We start from the raw sequence: 20512 nt of genomic DNA on the forward strand, positions 1-20512 counted from the left end.
ACAGCTTCCTAAATACCACTGTAAATATTTCAAATTATTTTCTGTCTTTAAAAACAGATGAACAAAATAAACACTGTTATGATTTACACTTATAGGATCCATGATTGCAGGTATGATTGCTTTGCTGCATGGAACCCTTTAGAAGCTCTTGCACATTCTGTAAAATAATAAGTCTGCAATTTCTTTTTATGTTTTTATATGCTCTTATTTGCAAAATTATTGATATTTTTGAAAATTATTCTAAGCATGAGAAGCATTCTCTTTTTTTAACTTGAAATATACAGTAGTAAAGTATGACACTGCCAGTCTTTTATTACCATAGATAAGTTGAGATTGATCATAGAAACTTGTTTTCACAGCATTACTTCCTCTAAACCATAAAAGCAAACGATCTTCCGTCCAGCACATTGGTCAATGCTTTAACCCTTTATTGAATAGCAGCATAAGGTGATCAGTGACAGATTCGTACCATCTCCCCAGAGAAACCCTATTTATACATGTGAAATAGAATGCCCCTCTGAGAATGCGGGACACACATACACACACTTCCATGTGATCAGACACACAGCTCTATTTTTAACAGACCTGGACACAGGGCCCCTCTCTCTCCCACAAGCAAGGGCACTGGAGTTTTGAAGGTATGCCATGCCAGTGTCGGATCAACACTGAAGTGTTTCGAAAGCACAACTAACGACTAAAGGTAGGAAAACATAAAAGGGATGAGATGTTGAAAAGATGTTTAATGGAAACTGACTAGATGCAGAGTTTGCAGATCTAGAACTTTTCTAAGAGGAGGTTTTGTCTTTGGAAATATTTTCCATTGATCTGTGTGTGTGTACTAGTGCTACTGTACTAAAAATGAACCACTTAAGCATGCACAAGATGGAAAAGAACCTCAAGCACAGGGCTTTAGCTATTAATATGCTAATAAAGAACTAAACACCCAGTTCAAGATGATGGCTGTATCTAATAATAATAATAATGATCATTTTTCTAGGCTTTTGCACAACAGTTATGATGCTCCTGGGAAATTATATCTACTTTAAAAATGTAGAAAAAATGGAAAATAAGCACAGCTGAATGCATTTGCTGTATGCTAAATGCATCTCCACGCGTTTGTAAAAAAACGGCCAGCAAGCTAGATTAGTAAGATTTCTTATTAAAGGTTGTAAATCATGATATTCATTCTCGGCATTAAGAGACACATCTAGATGATTTCTGAGCAATTGGAGCATGCAAAATATTTGTAAAAGAGAAGCAACCCAAACAGAACATCATGCTGGGATGTTTTATGGGACTCTTGTGGAGCTATTTCCTGTCACTGACATATTTTAAACCACAAATCACCTTGCAGTGAGTTGTTTTGAATGCTCTGGGTACAGTATGCTCTGGAGTCAGCTTACAGTCAGGCCAAGATCATCCTCACTGGGACATTAGAGACAGTTTGAGCGTATTACAGCGTATTTCTTTGGAACTTGGGTTGCTTGGTGTTTGGGACCTCATCTCTTGAATTTGAATGGTTGAAACTTGTTTCTATGCAATGTTGCCTAAAAGCAATATGTTTTGGTATAATGGCATTTAATTGGAGAATATTTTTTAAGACGCACACATTATTTCAAAGTTCTAAAAAGTTTCAAAGATTTTTATTTTTATTATAGTTTTATTGAGCTGTTCGATATCTTTCAATTCTTAAAAAAAAAATCGGGACTAAAACTAAATCCCCGCATATCATTCGTCTTAACTTTTAACCAACAACCTAAATATTGATTTTCTTTCAATTCAAAGGCATGAAATATGTATACCACATCCTCACTAGTTTTCTCTATGCCAGAAAAAAATAGACAGTTAGAAGAAAAGAAAAAACTGTTGTAAATGTTTGATGCCTAAATTTAACCCTAGCAATGTAAACTCTAGCCTCCAGTTTCACAGACAAGGTTTAAGCTAGTCCGAGACTAAAATGCATGTTTGAGCTGTTTTAACTGAAAGTTAAACTGTTTTGTCTCAAGATGCACACCAGTATTGTTTTTTTCTAAGGCAATGTTACCAATTGAACTAAGGCCTAATCCTGGCTTAATCTAAACCCTGACTGTGATACCAGTTGTTTGGTCAAAAGTTAGCATGAATGAATATTTTATATATATTTTTTAAATTGTATGACTGAATTGAAAGATGCAGTCTATACTGATCAGCTGAATAAAATATACTTCCGTACAGATCAAAAGTTTGGGGTCAGTACGATTTTTTTTTTTTTTTTTTTAAGAAATTCAAATTTTCAAAAGCAAGGGTGCATTAAGTTGATCAAAAGTGACGGCAAAGATGTGCTACAAAAGAGTTCTATCGCACAGGTATCCTGTTCTTATGAGCTTTCAATTAATAAAAGAATGATAAAAAAACAGTTTCATGAGGGAGCACAATGGTTTCCAACTGGTTACTGGAGTAATGGCTGTTGAAAATTCAGCTTTGCCATCACAGGAATAAATTACATTTTAAAATATATTAAAATAGAATAATTTTAGTTTTTTTGTATTTTTGATCAAATAAATGCAGCCTTGGTCTGCATAATTGTTGTTTTTTCTTTGTTTTTTCAGATGTCATAAGCCTTTGGAGCTCAACTGCAATGGATGACTTAGACCACAGTGTGCTGATAGCAGAGCAGGATTGGGACTGTTTCTGTACAGAGAGTGAGGAATGCTCTGTTCAGCAGGCCAAGCTTGCAGCCTTAGATGAGTCCGGCTTCAGTGACATGGACGATGATAAAACCTCCGTTTACGTGTCATCTCTTCCCACTAAGACCAGCTCTCACCAACAATGTGAAAAAGATAGTGTAGACGGACAAAAACAGCATCGAATAGGAGAATGTAAAATAGAACATACATCTGAGAATTCAGAGTTTACTGAATATCCTAGTCCTAAAACAGAGCCACAGAATGCCAGGTCTGCTGAGCAGATGTCCGATGCTAGAGAAAATGAACCGGGGGCTACATGTGAACGTCAAAACAAAGCTAATGAAGACAACAACCTGACTGAGAAGTTAAATTTAGAGATATTAAGAGGAAATTACGAGGATCAAGAGAATGGTGAGAATAAATCAAGCCAAGCCACCACCGAGCCAGTCTCTGAAACGTCTTCAGCAGATATAAAGCGTGAAAAGAGTAAGGATGGTATAGAAATGCTAACTGAGGAGACGGACACTTCACCAGTGGCCAAAAAAGAGAAGGAGCGTTGGTTTGTCACTGTAAATGACAGCCCAGTCCGTCTGAGAGTAAAGGGTCCCACTTCAGTCCAAAAAAAAAGGAGGAAAAAAAAAACTTCTAAAACCCTGAACCAGAATAGCAGAGTGATGGAAAAGTGCTCTTCCTTACATAACAATACAGAGCCAGATAAAGAAATTATTGACAGACAAACAATGCAGGACAAATTTGAACAAGAAAATGTTTTTTCTGACTCACCAAATGTACTTCATATCCAAGATGCAATATGTATTTCGCCCATTAGATCATGTGAGAGTGAATGGGAAAAACCAACCTGTGCCATCAGTTTAAAAAAGGAAAGCATGACAGAAATTCCAGAAGCAAAATTAGAAAGAAATCCTGCCGACTCTCTAAATTCATTTTTAACTCCCAAACAGATGCCACAGAAAATATTTAAAGATCTCATTGGCCCTTTGCCACAATACTGGGATCATGAGAACACAGCATGTGATAAGTTTGACAAATCCACAGTAGATTTAAACTGTGATTGTAGACATACAACTAATAATTTAAGCCACTTTAATAATGACACAAAGGTGGAAAGTCCCAGATTTATTATGGGTGCCTCTGAACCCACTGCTCCATCAGATACTGAAGGAGAAAGAACAGAACAGCAAGAGCCCTTGGGACAATCATTTAATAGAGAAGAATCGTCCCAAGAGATACAATCCTCCAGTAACAGTGCCAAGACATCAGGTCCGACTCGACCTATATTTGCCATTTCCTCCTTTTGGGATGAAATGGAAAAACTAACAATAAATGATATTTTGCAACTTAGAATAGCCAATAACAAGTCTCTACTGACAGAAAGCATTGTTCCAGAGGAAATAACCCATGTGGACACTGTCGACACTCATCTTGATAGGGGTGAGGTGGAATCTAAAGAGGATAGTTTAGAAGATGGCCTTGCAGACGATGCAGCAGATTCTGACTATTTCACACATTTGGATGACTCTAAACCAGACAGATCGAGCTGTGAATTTTCAACTTACTCTGATTTTGATGAAGAGTTTCTACAACTTCTTCACGCAAGTGCAAACCCTAGTCCAGAACCCCTTGAAGGCAAAGAGCAAACCCAAAGGTTTCTTGAACCTACATGCCCCATGGATTTAGAAGAAACTTGGCGAAGTGAATCAAACGAGATCGTAAAGCTGTGTACTAAGAGTGATTCCCCACTGTATTCAGAGTCAGAAGCAGAGATGCAGGACATATTTCTAACAACAAAAGAAGACAACAACATGAGTACCTTTCTACTGGACCACTATAGCATGAGAAGACCAACACCTTCTCCAGTTTTATCGATTTCTGATTTTCTTGACGATCAGTGTCTGCCGTCTTTCTTCGAAATGTTGAAGTGTGACACAGAATCAGAACAACTCAAGGCTTGGATCCCAGATAGAAACACTTCGCTTTGTTTTTCACAGACCGTATCTGTGGCTGAGACTTATGATGACTTCTTCTCAGACTTTGAGGTTGGGAATCTTCTTTTTCCTTCAGTGCAAGGTTCAACAAAAAGTGACAAAACGTTGGTTCCTATCTATTCCTCTTCTCATTCAGTGGTAAAAGACCTAGAATTTCCAGAGGTAGAAAAAGAGTTACAGTTGGATAGTGAAGATGAGATTCCCGCAATCCGGTTTATGAGATGTGCAAGCCCCTCTGAAACATCAAATATGTGCTTTATCACTAGCCAGAGAAGTACCTGGAGAAACCTTTCTCTGAGACACACTAAACTTTTAATGGGAAGGACATGGTGTAGGATGGCCACTTCTTGGGCTTTTCCCAAAACAGCTGACACAGTCTATGGTAATGGGACGAGAACAACATCAAGTTCCTCTATGGCTCAGTCAAAGCTTCCAGTGGTTCTCCTAGAAAACCAGGCCCTTGGAAAATTCACAGAACATCAGATACATGTTGGGGCAACAGTCGCAGACACAGGTACATTTTTAGAGATCAAATTGATGCAATAGATATGAAAATGTCAAGTCTAACTTTGCAAAATTCTGCTTACAGATAGAGATCGCTTTCCTTTTTCATTAAAGCAAGCAGACATGTGCCTTGTTTGCATTGCTTTTGCATCTTGGGTACTGAAGTCAAGCGACCCACAATCTACAGACATGTGGAAAGCAGGTAAGACTGTCATGTGGATTGTGTATTTCTGAAATGAGACACAATGATCAGTCTGTTACATATTAAATTAGGCAATTTATTCAGATAATATGAGCACACAAAATTAACATGATCCTTTTTCCCTCTATTATTTCTCAGCTCTTCTGGCAAATGTGAGCGCGATATCTGCCATCCAGTACTTGCGGCGATACATAAAAGAAGGATGAACCATAAAAATCTAGTATTATTAGAGCTTTCTGAGGATTTCTCACAAGGGGCCAGTGTACAGGAAAGAGTTAATTTTACACAAATTCACACCAAACACTTTAGTAAATACACATATTAGGTTGTATTCCATATTTCCTAACAGTCTAATATTTGAATGTTCAATATATTCATGTTACAAAATAGGTGTTCAATCAATAAATAACTTATCAAAGGACAATTTTGTTAAAGAAAAGGATACAAAGCAAAGGAGGAAACATTAGTTTTTCCCATACAAACAGTTGTTCAGTTAGAAGACATATATTGCTTTAGATATTATGTTGATATGGACCAGAAGTGACAACTGGTAAGTTTTGTGTCAGTTATATTCAGGACTCAAGCTGTGCTATACATATTTATGTAACTCACAATTAAACTATTTTGCAGTGTACATATATATATATATATATATATAAAAACAAACATTTTAAATGATAATCACTCTAGATGTATCTATTAAATGCAAAAACATCATGCGGCCAAGGATTAAAAAAAAGTTCATAGTTTTTCGGTGAAGAAACAGATCTGAACACATTTAATAAAGAGTATAAATTCGCACATAAAATATAGTTGGGAGTCATGGAGGTATCAGAAAGTGCCAGAAGAACGACTGTCAAATATGTGTCAAATATTTCTATCACACAATAGCAGAGACTGATGTCAATGTGATAAGAGCAAGTGTATATGAAACAGCCTCTAAAATATGCTAACAAAAAATATAAATGAATTTAGCACTGAAAGAAAATGTATTGATAAAAATAAAAAAAAGATCTGAGTTGACTATATGTGTTCATATGACATGATAAGGGATGTACTGAAGTGTATGAAAAGTAAAAATTAGCCAAACCGTTTGTAATAATCATGCATTTGTCATCGAAATTACAGTTTTGAAGTTTTAACTATAAGGTAATTGCAACTAGACAACACTGTGCATGTAAAGACAAATATACATCAAGACATGGATACTAAAAATGAGAATATATTTCTCATTAATAACATCCATATACTTTGTAAAATGCTAGTACAAATGTTTAGTGTTAATTCGAAGAAAATAATGACTTTTTGGCAGTTTTAGAAAAAGTTTCACAATAACAGCGTTAACAGATAACACTCATGTCCGCTTGAACACATACAAAACAATGGCACTCTATTTCATGTTTTCTATTGTTATTTGAACAATTAATAGTAGTGCACAACAATACACTTGTATTGCATTAAACGGTCACAATATTACCTTTCTTTCTTTATTGTGTTTATAATGTATTTCATATTATTCTGAGAGTGCTGTGCTCCTTCCCAACCAGTCTGACTATGAAAATGTAACTTACTAAACAGTAGCCCGTTTGTTTCATTGGCCAATTGCACATGCTAGGGCTGAAGCTGATTGTGAGGATACCATTAAATATTCCATATGCATTTTATTGCAAACTATAGACCCTCTATAAATTAACTTCCTGTCCCATGTAGGGATAATCCAGGAACTGACCTGCCCTATCAGATTGTGTCCTTAAGCATGGTGGTACACACTGCAAGCAGGTGTCTGTCAGACACAGCAGTGGGTCTTCTGCAGCATCGTATGAACATGGCAGTGAAGCAACTGTTCTGTAGAGCCGGACAAGCTCTGTTTCCAAACCGGGCAAGATCAACACTACAGTCAACATGCTAATACTCAGGCTGCATTTGGTTTACATAATTAAATCAAATGGTAAAAAGCTAAATTACTGAAAGAATAAGGTATTGTAGAGTTTACTACGGGTGGGTTTTATATTGATGAGTACTCTGAGGTATAGATGAAGAGGCTGTCAGAAAAGGAAGGATAGAGTAAAGCATGCACTTTTTGCACACAGGTCATCTGAAGTTTTTGTATCCAAATCTATCATTGCAACTTTTAAATTCCACCAGTTAATATATTATTTTAAACATATAATATTTACAATCTTAAAATGAATGTTTCAATAAACTTTGAAACTAAATTGTGATAAACTCTGGATTTTGGACAGCACTTCTCAAATACTTAGTAAATCTGCAGTACTGTGCTTTTAGCACAATAACGACATTACATGGGAATTGCATTTCTGACAGAAACAGTTTCTAAATAGTGTTCATGCAAGGAAAGCAAATTCACTGTGCTCCAAAAGGCTAGTTATTTCATACAGCACAAAGGAGTCGGTCAAATGTTTATAAGTGCCAAAACAGGGATAAACCCATGTTGGGTTTTCTGAAACAGAAGGCCTGATACCCTGAACACAGAATCACTTTGTAATCCACAGTGGATTTGTTCATTTCAGGACTGCTTGTCTCCCTCTTTCTTCAGACGGCTGTCAAAGAGACCACAGTATAATTTATAGTCACTTAAAAATCAAAGTAAAAAGGTAATAAAAAAAATCTTCTGTGTACTGTAGGCTGACATTAGTGTCACAAACAGCGCATGCGTTTTTAAAGAAAAATAAATGCCATCAACACAACTTGGCAAAAACTTATTTACACATGCATTCTTGAACAGCTCATTAAAGGGATAGTTCACCCAAAAATGAAAATTCTGGCATTAATTACTCACCCTCATGTCATTCCAAACCTGTAAGACATTCATTCATCTTCGGAACACAAATGAAGATCTTTTTAATTCAATCAGAGCTTTCTCTCCCTCTATTGACAGCCTACGCAACTACCACTTTCAAGCCCCAGAAAGGTAGTAAAGACATCATTAAAGTATTTAATGTGTCTCAAGTGGTTTAACCTCAATTTTATGAAGCGACACAAGTGCATTGTTCGTGCAAAAAAACTATTTACCACTTTATTTACAAAATATTAATCTCCGAATGTGCGTTCACGCAACAACATTTGCTTTCTAGTCAACACAACACAACATGCAACACGTGGTGCTCTCATCAATCCGCTTCAGGCTTTAATATTTTGTAAATAAAGTAGCGAATTAAGTTTTTTGCACAACCAAAGCACACGTGGTGTCGCTTTATAAAATTGAGGTTAAACCACTGGAGTCACATGGATTACTTTTACGATGTCTTTGAGCAATTAATGAGAGAATTTTCATTTTTGTGTGAGCTAACACTTTAAGGTTTCTGTGATTCACCTGTAGTAGTCTTCTTGGCTGGGGAGAGGAGCACTATGTAAATGTGCATGTCCATGTAGCCACTGCTGCTCCAGGGCCAGCCTCTGCAGCTCTGCTGACTGTGCCTGCATCGCCTGCAACTGATGCGCAGCAGACATCGGAGCCAAGGGTCCTGGTAACTCTCTGAATGGTGCTCCTTTGAAAGAAAGACACAAAACATGGTATTATGAAGCAACAATAGGTTGACAAACATTATTAAATTACATGTGCATTTTAGCCATTTTTCTTTGTTCATTTAACCATTTTGGCTCTTCGAATAATGAAAACAAGGCATTGTTATTGGATTTTAATTAGCGCTTAATTATTTGAAAGAGTAAAAGAAATCCTTGGAAATTTTTTTTTGCCTTGACTGACTATTATAATCAAGTATGCATTGTCACAATGTTGAAAACGTCATTGATTTTAATAGCAAGTCATAGCAACCAAATGTAAGCTTTATGTGACACAATAATACTGAAAACAATACTTGAGTTGTTCCTTCTAGTCAAGACTAGACAGTGTTTCATAAGCAAAAGACAGGCCCAGACGGAATCTGTGGACTCTTTTATTTGCTCTAGTGTATATATTATACTATACGTATAAATTGTATATATTATACAGTACCATTCAAAAGTTTGGGGTCAATCGATTAAAAAAAATTAACTAGATTAATCACACCTTTTCTGTGATTAATCATGAATCGTTTTTATATGTTTTTTAATATATTTTATAATGTAATAATTTCACAGTTATCTCCAAATTAATGTAGAAACAGCATAAAGAAAGTCTATTTAACTCATTTAAGACTGCTCTTATGAGGGTACTCGACCAAACGGACATTATGGCATAATTGTGTGTGTTATTGTTTGTTCAAGCGTGAAAGAGAAATCAATACTGGCGTGCGTCTTTCTGTGCACACGAGTTGTGTGTTTGACATTATAGACAGGACATTCACGTTTGTCTTGTGGCGCTTGAATGGTTTAAAAGCATTTGCGTGAATAAGAGAGTGATCATATAATGTAACGCTAGCTGAAGGATGACAGAAAAAAACGGATGCTGCGTTAATTGCGTTTAAACACTTTAAACTGGAAAAAATGTATCGCATACATTAACAAGTTAATGTTGACAGCACTAATATATATAGTATATATATATTTTATCAGCAAGGATGCATTAAAGTGACAGTACAGACATGTATAATGTTTCTAAAAGATTTCTATTGCAAATAAATGCTGGTCTAATGACCTTATGTTTATCAAAGAATCCTGAAAAAATGTTTGACTGTTTCCACATAAATATTCAGCAGAACTGTTTTCAACATTGATAATAATAATAATAAGTGGTTCCCGAGCACCAAATCAGCATATTGGGATGATTTCTGAAGCATCATGTGACACTGAAGACTGGAGTAATGATGCTGAAAATTTTGCTTTGCCATCACATTTGAAAATATATTAAAATAGAAAATGTATTTTAAATTGCAAAAATATTTTACAATATTACTGTTTTTGTGATCAATTAAAAGCAGCCTCTGAATAAAAACGAATATATATATATATATATATATATATATATATATATATATAAAATAATTTAATCTTAAATACTAATTCCACAGAATGGATTTAAACAGTTAAATGTGTTTTAAAAAAGCTGAGAGTACTACACTCACTTGGCTGCTGAAAGTTTAAGAAGCATGCAAGCAATAAAGATGTACAAATCAAAAGGGTTTGGTGTTCCGATTCGGCTCAGCGGTGGGCCTGGGATTACGTGTGGGCCTGGCAATATAGGTTAGAAATGTTAATGTTAGCTTTCTTTAATATGAAACGGGAGTCTATTTGGTGACTCACCAAACAGAGGGTGGCGGAGCATTTCGTGCTCATGGGGTAACTCACTGAGTAGAGGGTTGGAGATGGCACCAGGTGGGTAAGGGAATCGTGCCAGAGGAGGTCCAGCAGCCAATGGGTCCAGAGGATGAGGCCCTTGTCCTGAAAAACAAAGATGTCAACATTTCCATATACTTAAAAAAAAAAGAAAAAAAAAAAGTAAAGTAATCTAGATCAGGGTTTCTCAACTCCAGTCCAGGGGACCCACCAACCAGAATATTTTAGATGTCTTTAAACATCTGATTCAGCTCATTAGCTTCTTAGTCTGTTGAATAGGGAGACATCTAAAACATTCTGGGAGGAAGGACCCGAGGACTGGAGTTGAGCAATACTGATCTAGATAACTGTGTTTGCCTATATCATTGAAATTCTCACCTTGGTTGAGAGGGTCCTGTTGGTGCAGATGAAGATGGGAGTGTATGTGTGAGTGTTGGTGGTGGTGTGGAGTAACATTAAGCATCTGTAGCCGTGCAACAGGGTCACCAGCTGCAACGGAGGCCATCCTTTCAGCATGGAGCCGTTCAGCAGTCAAGCGCTCGGCGTAGCTGATTTCCGGCCGAGGAGGAGCCGCTAGGTTGCGCTCCATGGCTGGGTGGAACTGGGCAAAGGGATGAGGCCCGGCCACATGAGGAAGAGGCAGGGCACCGTGGCGCGCAAAATGCTCCATAGGATTTGCCGATGGATGAAGTGGGTTCTCTAGCTCCGGCGGCTTCACCTCAAATCCAGGCTTCATTCTTTCACGGATCTCTCTCTCTCGAAGCTCACGAAGCTCTCGCTCTCGAAGGGCTGGGTCTGCTGCGTAGAGCCCCGGCATGTGGTAAGCTAACAGGTGCTCACCTGGCCCAAGATGCATGAAGAAAGGATGGTTGCGGTTGGTGGGCGACATGACGTGGGGGCGTGCGTACTCGCTGAGCGTGCGGAGGGCTGGAGTGTCAGGGCCAAGATATGGAGGAACAGCAGCCACGGTGGTGGGTGGAGGGGGTTCGAATGACGGACGGCCGGGTTGCACATGGGCAGCAAGCAAGTGCTCACTTATGCGGCCATCATGGGATGAGCTTGAAGCCCGCTATGTAAAAAAAAAGGTTTGTTAAAGCAAGATCTTTAAAGCAAGATCTTCAAAATTCAATAGATTTTTTTCAAAAGCAAAAAGAAGTTTTTTATAAGAAAATATATAATTAGAAAATGATCTTTATATTATATATATATAATTAAGCCTATTTTAAGGAACAAGACTGTTTTTTTATTTTCAATTAATATTACATTCACACGTTTATTTATTTATAAATTCTAAATAAATTGACAATCTAATAAAAAGCAGAAACAGAACAAGAAATACTGTCATGATGCATAAATACTTGACAATTGGCATGAGATTTCTTTTGCAGTAAGGAGAATTTGAGGGGAAATTGCCATCATAACAATTTCACAAAGTAAAAGAAATTTAATTAGCTAAAAACTAGGTTTCATTTAAAGCAAAATATAATTTTATTTCTCTCAAAATTCAAAAGTAAATGCTACATATACTTACAGAGGTTTTATCAGAGTCTCTCTCCCTTTCTCGTTCCCGCTCTCTTTCCCTCTCCCTCTCCCGCTCTCTTTCTCTTTCTCTCTCACGTCCCTGTCGAGCGCTCAGCTCTGCTTCTCTTCTGGATCTTTCGGCAGCTTCCTCTCGTTTTTTAGACAGTTTTGAGGAGGCCAAGGGAGTGAAGTACATGTCTGTGCGAGAGCAGGAGTTGTAGCCTCGGTTGAGGTGTTTGATAAATCTGCAATTGACAAACAAAATAGAATAAAATTGCAAAGTAAAGTCTTAGTGAATGGCATTTTGAATTGTTTTCAAAAGGAAACACAAGGTAATGATTTTTACCTTGAACCTTTTTTTTTTACCATTTTATTGAACTTTTTTATTTTGAATTTCAAATAAAATATTTTAGACTACTACTACGTTAGAAAAAAAATTATTTATATTTTCATTTTATAATATTTTAACAAAAATTCTAATCTTGAAAAATGTGATCTCCATACCTTGCTGACTGACTTGCATGGCTGGGTATGTCAACAACTGTCGGTACAGGAGAGGGACTTCTGCGAGGGGGAGGCGGGCTATCACACTCCTCCTCCTCATCAATTGGCTCCTCTTTGATATGAGCTTGTCCAACAGGAGTGCTTGCTGAGGAAGACGTGGAGGGCTGATGGGCAGGGCCAGGGATGGGAGAAGTGTAAAGAGGGAATGAAGCAGTGGACTCAGGAGCAGGACGATTTTGAGGGAGCGATGGAATAGAACTAGCACCACTGGTGTGACCTTTGACCTGCTGGCTCTGCGACTGAGTCAGAACGGAAGGCTGAGCAGGGTGATTTTGTGGAATTATATGAAGTGGAGGAGGCTGGGAACAAGGCAAGTGCTGTGAGGGCAAGGAAGCAAGAGGTTTTAGAGCAGGAGGGGGAGGCAAATTTGGGTGGATCTGCAGGAAATGGGGTGGAGGTGCAGAAAGGTGAGGAGGCTGCTTGTGAGAAGGTGGAATTGGAGTGGTCGGAGGGGGCTTGATTTGGGTTGCTGCTGTAGGAGGAAGAGGAGGAAGAGGACTTTCTTTTTGAAGGTGCAGCAGTCTGGAAGCAAACCCTGGTGGCTGATTCACCCCAGATGAAGGATTCTGCAGCTGACCTGGATTGTGCTGATAATGGGGCGGCACAGGGAATGACTGCCCCTGCCCTGGACACTGCACCTGCTGAGACGAGGAGTTTGCATAAGAGTTCGGTGCTTCGGGTCCCCTGGGACCACTTCTGAAAGTGGTTGGAGATGGAACCTCCTGAGAAACCTCTATGGATGTTGCCTTCGAGGTGGCGGTAGAAGCTCCAGGTGAAGGTGCGGATGAGGATGCAAGCAGAGAGGGCTGAGGAGATGATGGCGTTTCAGATGGGACAAGTGTTGTAGGGGTCGCAGCAGGCTGCTGGGGCTGGGTTTCTGGGTTTGCACCAGGTGCAGGGGGTGGCGCTGGGGAGTCAGAGTCACTTTCGTTGGCTTGCAGGGGACTGGCCAGGCTGGGGGAGGAACTGCGGTTGTCCTGATCAATGTCTTTAGTGTCGCTGCTGCCATCGTCATTGGCACTGCGGCTATCGGAGCTCTCGCCTTCACCCTCACCTTCTGATGGAGAATCGGGACCATCCTGGTTAGAGAAACACTGCTTATAATCACTGCAATTATTTATATATACATATATAAATTATTTATATATATATATATATATAAAATAGGGGTGTTAACGGTTCTCGATAATAAAATCAAACTGATCTCCACCCACAGCTTGGCACGCACTCACACCAAGGTTAATCTTGTTTGGTGAATAAAACAACATGTAAAACAGACAGACAGAATTCCACTAATGTCTACTTAAACATTTAAGCGAAAGAGAACTGCGCACACATGCTGTGTGAGAAGTTTTGTGTGTGTACACATCCAAACCGAACCGTGAGGACTGAAGAGTAAGTTGAACCGTTTCACCCCTAATATATATATACACAGTATATATTATTAGTGTCTTTTCTGAAAAGGCCAATTCACACTGCACCGACTGACGCCGACCAGCGCAGACAAGCGCCGATTCAGCATGTTCAATAGGTGAAAACAGCTCCAACAGACGCCAACAGACACTGACAGGGGTAACACACTGATCCGACAAAACCTGACGAAGTGTCTGTTGCCATCTGTCGGCCTTAGGTGAGCATTAGATGATGGCAATCTAAATTTAAAAAATGTTGGAAATTAACAAGCACAGTTAATATCATTTATATATTTTAAAAAAAGAGTTGCTGATAACCAATATAGTAATGATAACAATATAGTACTGATAACTAAAAATCACACGTTTTATCGGTTGATTTTTAGTTTTTAAAACTTAAGACTTAATACTCCGATTTTTTTGAAGAAAACAACCCTGAAGAAGTAGAATGAGAAACTGTTTCCCTTACCTGATTCTTAGGCCGTTTCATGTTTTTCCTTTCCGGTTCATCAACATCTGGAGCAGCTGAATCTCTTGGCCTTTTAACACCCTTAACTATAGACGCCTCAGTCGCCTCTACTTTCATCTTCTAAAGTTTAATAATAAAGACATTTAAAAATGAACAGGTTAAACAACACAAAAGGATAAATACACACTTTTCAAACTCTAAATCAAGCAGGCTCATTTTTACCACTACCTTGTTGGTCTTCCCAGCCACCCCATTCTTGATTTCAGAACTGGAAGCCCTGGTTGCCATAGCAGTGGAACTGGCTCTGGGAGACTGTCCATTAGATCGCACATCCTCGACGGTGGGAGATATGGCCCTGTCGGGACTTCCGGTTGGTCTGTTGCGCCCACTTCGAAGAGATGACATCTACATGTAGAGACATAAGACTAAATTAAACAGACTACTCTTTACACATTTCCCTGGGCACTAAAGCGCAAGTTAGACCTACATGTGGTGGAACCCGGCTCCGACGGGTCTTCATCCCATGTCTGACACCCTCTTCCTCTTCTTTGACCGGTTTGAAGAGATAGGGCGGATCTGCGGGTTTGGGAACAGGTGGCAGGCGCCGATGCTTGCTGAAGTGAGAGTGGCAACTAGAGCACAGCAAGACATTGTCTCTCCCTCCATGATGCCAGTCTTTGGAGTCTGAAAGAAACATATTCATTTTATGTTGTGTGAGTTATTTCAAAAGAAAAGTCTCAAACAAATAAAAAGCATTTACAGAAGTCACAAGAGCTGCAAACCATTTTACTTCCATAATGTGTAAAGTATACTTCCGTTCAAAAGTTTAGGGTCGGTAAAATTGTATAATTTTTAAAAAGAAGTCTCATATGCTCTACAAGGATGCATTTATTTGCTAAAAAATACAGTATAAAAGTATTGTGAAATACTATTACAATTTAAAATAATGGTTTTCTATTTCAATATACTTTAAAATGTGATTTATTCCTGTGATGGCAAAGCTGAAATGTCAGCATAATTACTCCAGTCACATGACAAATCATTCTAATATACTTATTTTTCTTGCTCGAGAAACATTTATTACTAATATCAATGTTGAAAAGAGTTGCGCTGCTCTATATTTTTTTGAAAACTGTTTTTCTGAATTCTTTAATGAATAAAAAAAACTGAATAAAACCAAATTTTTAACCAGAATAAAAATGTAGGACTAGACTTATATCCATTGGGAATAGATTGGATTGTGAAAAGTGGAACGAACATTCACAACAAGACCAGGAACATACATTATGCAAATAGAGTCCATTCTTATCTCATGTTAAGAAGAATTGCAAACCTAAGCAGTTTGAATCCAATGTAGGGTGACTAACCAAGTTCAGCAGAAAGTCACTTTCAGAACAGCATGATGGTTGATAGATATATGCATATGGTCAACAAATTATGAAATGCAGTATTATACAGCATTTTCAATATAGAGGCCTGAAGAAGGATGAAAAACTTACTAGTGGATAGACAGTGACTGCAGGCTTGTGCTTTGCTGCCCTGCTCACTATCCTCACTGTCCAGATCATCTTCACTGGCTGAACTGAGCTCCACTACAGACAGAGAGAAAATACAAAAATTATTAACAGTTCTTCTTGTGGAGTTACTTCCTTTAAACTATAACTGTATCAGACTTGCTATCATGTTTGGGCAGCCTGCAAAAAAATGAACAGACGTATGGCGCATAGTGCTGCACTTACTGGAGGAAGTGCGAGATGTTGCATTGGCTGCAGCTGTCGAGTTGCGAGTTTTCACTTTGCGGGACACCGGCTGTCTTCTCTGCTGCCGATGAGGTCGTGATGCCACAGCTTCAGGAGTTTTCTTCCAGTAGTAGTAGAATGTGATCAGCTCACCCTGAGAGGACCAATGTGTTGTAAAAAAAAAAAAAACTTCAATTTGACAAACACACATTTATAGTCAGATTTGAAATGGCAGGTTTCCATACCGTTTTCTTACTAGGCAGTAGCTCCTTACGGATCTTAAAGAAGTTTTTGCCATACTGTCTAAGACCTTTGATAAACCGTTTCTGTAATTGAACATATTAACAGATTGATGATTCTTAAGTAATACATTTCGAAAAGTTCTAGTCTCACATTTCTACATTCCACTATAACCAGGTTGTATCAGTGAAAACTGAGATGGTACAAGTAAAAAAAAAACAAATCCAAACCCAAACACTTTCTCACCACTTCATCTTCTGACCAGCATTTCTCAATGAGTTTTGGAACTGGTTTCTTCACCAGACACTGCAGGGCTTTGGCTGCATCGTATTGGCTTTCGTGAAGCTGTGAGCAAAACAAAGATTTATTATTTGCAGTTTTTACTGTCTCTGGCTTTAATCCAAATTACATCAAAGGTCAAAGCATGAAACGCACTGATGACGTGTGATGTCTGCCCGAGCAGGGTGCGCGGAGGTATGGAAATACATAAAACATTTTTGTTATGCTGGTTGAAAGTCTCTTCAAATCCTGACAGCAATCACTATGTTAAGTGTTCTAAATGTATTTATATGTATCGTCTGTGGAAGGCGTATGACCATAAAATGTTCATCCAATCATTGCATTCGGTCCAAATTCAATAATACGATGTCCTATCTGCCTGTCAACATATGTATTTCTATACCTCCATGCACCTGCTCATGCAGACATCACACGTCATCAGTGTGATGTCATCGTCATGTCAACATTTATGCTATGCAGAGTTAGACAGACATCAGTCACCGAGCACCGCAACTTAAACAGCATCCACATTTTACAGTTCCTCCTGAAGCAAAACAACGAGCATACGCTCATTTCACGCTATAACTACCGTAATTTGTAAGAGATAGAAACCCGTGACGTTATACTCAGAGAGGTTTGTGACTCAAATGTATGCGTTTCAATGGAAACACAATCAACGCCGAAATGAATCTGCAGCAGTCAGGTGGAACAAGTCAGTGTTCTTTAAGCTGTTCTTGTTCATTATTATTCTATTGTTAGACATGAGGTAGTTTGACGTCATCTCTCGTGACACTTTTGTTTGCAGCTGTATGCGTTCAAACGTTTTGGAGGAGGCGTGGCTTGAGACACTCTGAAGAGAGGGCGGGATCTCATGCTTTCAAAGCTAGCTCGCTATTGCTAGCCTCTCTGAATTGCCAATTAAATTGAATTAAATCATTTAAGTTTCTTTTTTGACAAAACATAGCACAAACACATAAAAATTACAAGCACTGACCGTATTTAAAGCATTCAATGTGGTATCATCCCGTGAAGCTGCAAGACAACCATCCTCCGTCGAACCTCCATCACACATCCCTGCAAAAGCTGCCATGCTCCTGTTTATACAGAGAACACAAAACAAAAATTCAGAAGGACATGTTGTTGAATCACACACCATCCACAGACACCTCAGTTCCCTTTTTTAGATATAACCTCAAGCGATTATGAAGAAAAATGTAAACGGTGAATAATAACTGGCATCCAGAAAGCAGCCATTACCTGGCAGCCCGTAGGTACATGAGAAGGTCACAGTCATTGACCCCAGGTGCCCACACTAGCTCCTCAATTTCTGTGACAGACTCTGTTCCATGTCCAGGTGGCGTCTGTAATTCAGGTAGCTTGGCCTGCATACATTTGATCATGACAACATAACGGTCAAAAAGAAAAAGTTAACAGAGTTTATTTAAGGACTTTTAAAGGTGCACTCAGTAAATAGGTTTTCTTAACATTTAGCTAGTTATGATTTGTCCCAAAAGTACCAGTGGTTTTGGACTTTCAGCGTGGATACATTTGTTTACTAGCAACTTCCGGACTGTAGACATGCTGGTATAGCATTTCTTTATTTGTAAAACTTTTTTAAGGATCAAATATTACTTAGTGCACCTTTAAAACACTGCATGCCATAGATCTGCAAACGCTTTTGGAATCTCTTTAAACTCATTTTACCTGATGACTTGGTCCCACTCGAATCTCTCCTTGCGTGCTGTTCAGCTGCCTAGAAGACAAAATTTTAGTTAGTTGAAATATGGATGTTCAAGTAGGCTATACATCAATTAATACATTAAAATTTCAAGGAAGCAAAAACTTACAGCCAATATTTCACATGTAAATAGTAAAAAATGATGCCTGTACTTAAAAATACTTGAATACAAACACCATATTTATCAGAAACATACTATTGGAAAAACTTTGGTTCCTGTCATGAGAGCTTCATGTCACTATTTTCCACCCTTTTAAATCGCCTCCTTTCAGTGTTAATCATAAAATGTGATTTGCCTATCAGCAGTCGCGATGATCAATCCAAATCCCGCCTACAGAGCATAACCAGCCAATCAGCGTCCGACTGCTCCGTTCCCTCCAAAGGTTATATAAACGGTGGCTTGGACGTCCAGGTCATATTTTTACACATAAATCATTACATTGCTGCGTGCAGAGTCTATTACAGTGCAAATCAAAATCAGTGTGTTGAACTCAAGAGTGTGCTATGCACAAATACTGTCCGTTCGCTGTCCGCGAAAGAAAATAGTATGCTAAAAATCACAATTTGCTGAACAAATATTTGCAGAACAGGCAAACAAAACTAATTTGTAAGAGCAGCACCGCGTTCAACATGCATTACATACTTAGCAGTCAGCAACAGTACCTACACAACATCTGCCCCATTTTATCTTGTCAGGCTCCTAGCTGGCCTTTGCGTGTGTGTGTGTGTGTGTGTGTGTGTGTGTGTGTGGCCGAGCGAGACGAGCTGTCAAGTTCAAAATCGTCTCGATTTGCACTAGAATGCAAAAGTATTCCGCGTTTCGCAAAAAGCACTGGCGCGCGCAAAAGCATTAATCTGTAATAAGAAGAAGCAACAAACCTTCGCGGACTGAACAAGTCGTCCATGGCAGGGGCCGTTTCGCTAGTGTTTACAGTTTGTTTGCAGCGTCGGCGGCGGCTCAAAACTATGCTTTCCTCTATTTCATACTACTCAAAATGGAGGCTACGCTGAGTATTTTTTCATCAGCGCAGGCGATGACCTCAGTGTTCACGCACAGCCTACTGAGATCCACTTCAACAAGCATAACTGAGCATGTGCCGCTGCAGCCAGCGCTAATGGGATCATCTCCGTGTCCGCTGTCTATGGAGATCAGCTTCAGGGAGATGTCTTTGGCCATCCTCCCGTGTCAATATTCACACACGAATATAGATGTCCCAATAAATTTAACCACCCTAGACTTGTTGGCATTCCTTTGCATATTTGATGAAAGGCACCATGCATGAAGAGTGAAGAAGAATAACAATATCTTGTTATAGTCAGTGTGTGGGTTGTAACTGCCACTGTAGAGACGGTGGATTTATTTCGGCTCAGTGGAATTAGGCTAGACGCTTTAAATGCAGCCCTGTCTGCTTATGGCTTCATACATTTCTACCGTTACTGTTAACAAGAAGCCGCCGGTGAATCTGATTGAAACTAATTTTTCAGTAGTGCATTTCTATTCAATAAAAAATAAAATAAAACCATACATATAATACTAACCTTATTATTAATCTTAAAAAGTAATGTTAGTATTGTTATTATTATTATTATTATTATTAAAGTAGTGGAATTCTATACCACAATCAAGAAATGGCTTCTTCTTAATCAACAATGTCAACATTGATGTTAAATATATATATATATATATATATATATATATATATATATATATATATATATATATATATATATTAAAGGAATCATTATTACCTCAATGTTTTTCCCCCGAAAGTATTATTTTACCACTGGTATTGTAACCTTTTTAAATAACCTAAATCATTTGGATAAGTGATATGGAACTATAATGCTGTCATTATCTGCAATTACTCGCAAAAGCAGTTATAGAAAACTAACTATCAACCATTTAGAATCAAGCATTCAAAGTGTATAAAAAAATA

At 38.4% G+C, this 20512-nt stretch overlaps 2 protein-coding genes across 4 annotated transcripts; one reads left to right on the top strand and one right to left on the bottom strand.

The window, feature by feature from the left end:
- Window positions 1-578: 578 nt before the first annotated feature.
- On the top strand, window positions 579-6028 carry LOC130087499 (PPARGC1 and ESRR induced regulator, muscle 1). Its single transcript, XM_056253824.1, has 4 exons — window positions 579-700; window positions 2589-5186; window positions 5262-5378; window positions 5517-6028. Exons 2-4 carry the CDS (start codon window positions 2618-2620, stop codon window positions 5582-5584), a joined length of 2754 nt encoding a protein of 917 aa, XP_056109799.1. The 5' UTR covers window positions 579-700; window positions 2589-2617; the 3' UTR covers window positions 5585-6028.
- On the bottom strand, window positions 5434-19721 carry rereb (arginine-glutamic acid dipeptide (RE) repeats b). Of its 3 annotated transcripts, none has more exons than XM_056253819.1 (17): window positions 19455-19721; window positions 18542-18590; window positions 18095-18219; window positions 17832-17931; window positions 16805-16903; window positions 16564-16644; window positions 16319-16472; window positions 16079-16171; window positions 15067-15263; window positions 14805-14984; window positions 14580-14699; window positions 12639-13777; window positions 12145-12379; window positions 10992-11682; window positions 10626-10718; window positions 8713-8887; window positions 5434-7939 (listed from the first exon to the last, which is right to left on the bottom strand). In XM_056253819.1, exons 1-17 carry the CDS (start codon window positions 19478-19480, stop codon window positions 7906-7908), a joined length of 3591 nt encoding a protein of 1196 aa, XP_056109794.1. In that variant the 5' UTR covers window positions 19481-19721; the 3' UTR covers window positions 5434-7905. The 3 variants fall into 3 exon arrangements, with proteins under 3 accessions (XP_056109794.1, XP_056109792.1, XP_056109793.1); XM_056253817.1 differs by having other exon boundaries at window positions 10581-10718; XM_056253818.1 differs by having other exon boundaries at window positions 10581-10718; window positions 14808-14984; window positions 19455-19720.
- Between the last annotated feature and the right edge of the window lie 791 nt (window positions 19722-20512).

Source organism: Rhinichthys klamathensis, unplaced genomic scaffold (assembly GCF_029890125.1).
Source record: "Rhinichthys klamathensis goyatoka isolate OS25496 unplaced genomic scaffold, OSU_Roscu_1.1 h1tg000109l_1, whole genome shotgun sequence".
NCBI classification, from domain to species: domain Eukaryota; kingdom Metazoa; phylum Chordata; class Actinopteri; order Cypriniformes; family Leuciscidae; genus Rhinichthys; species Rhinichthys klamathensis.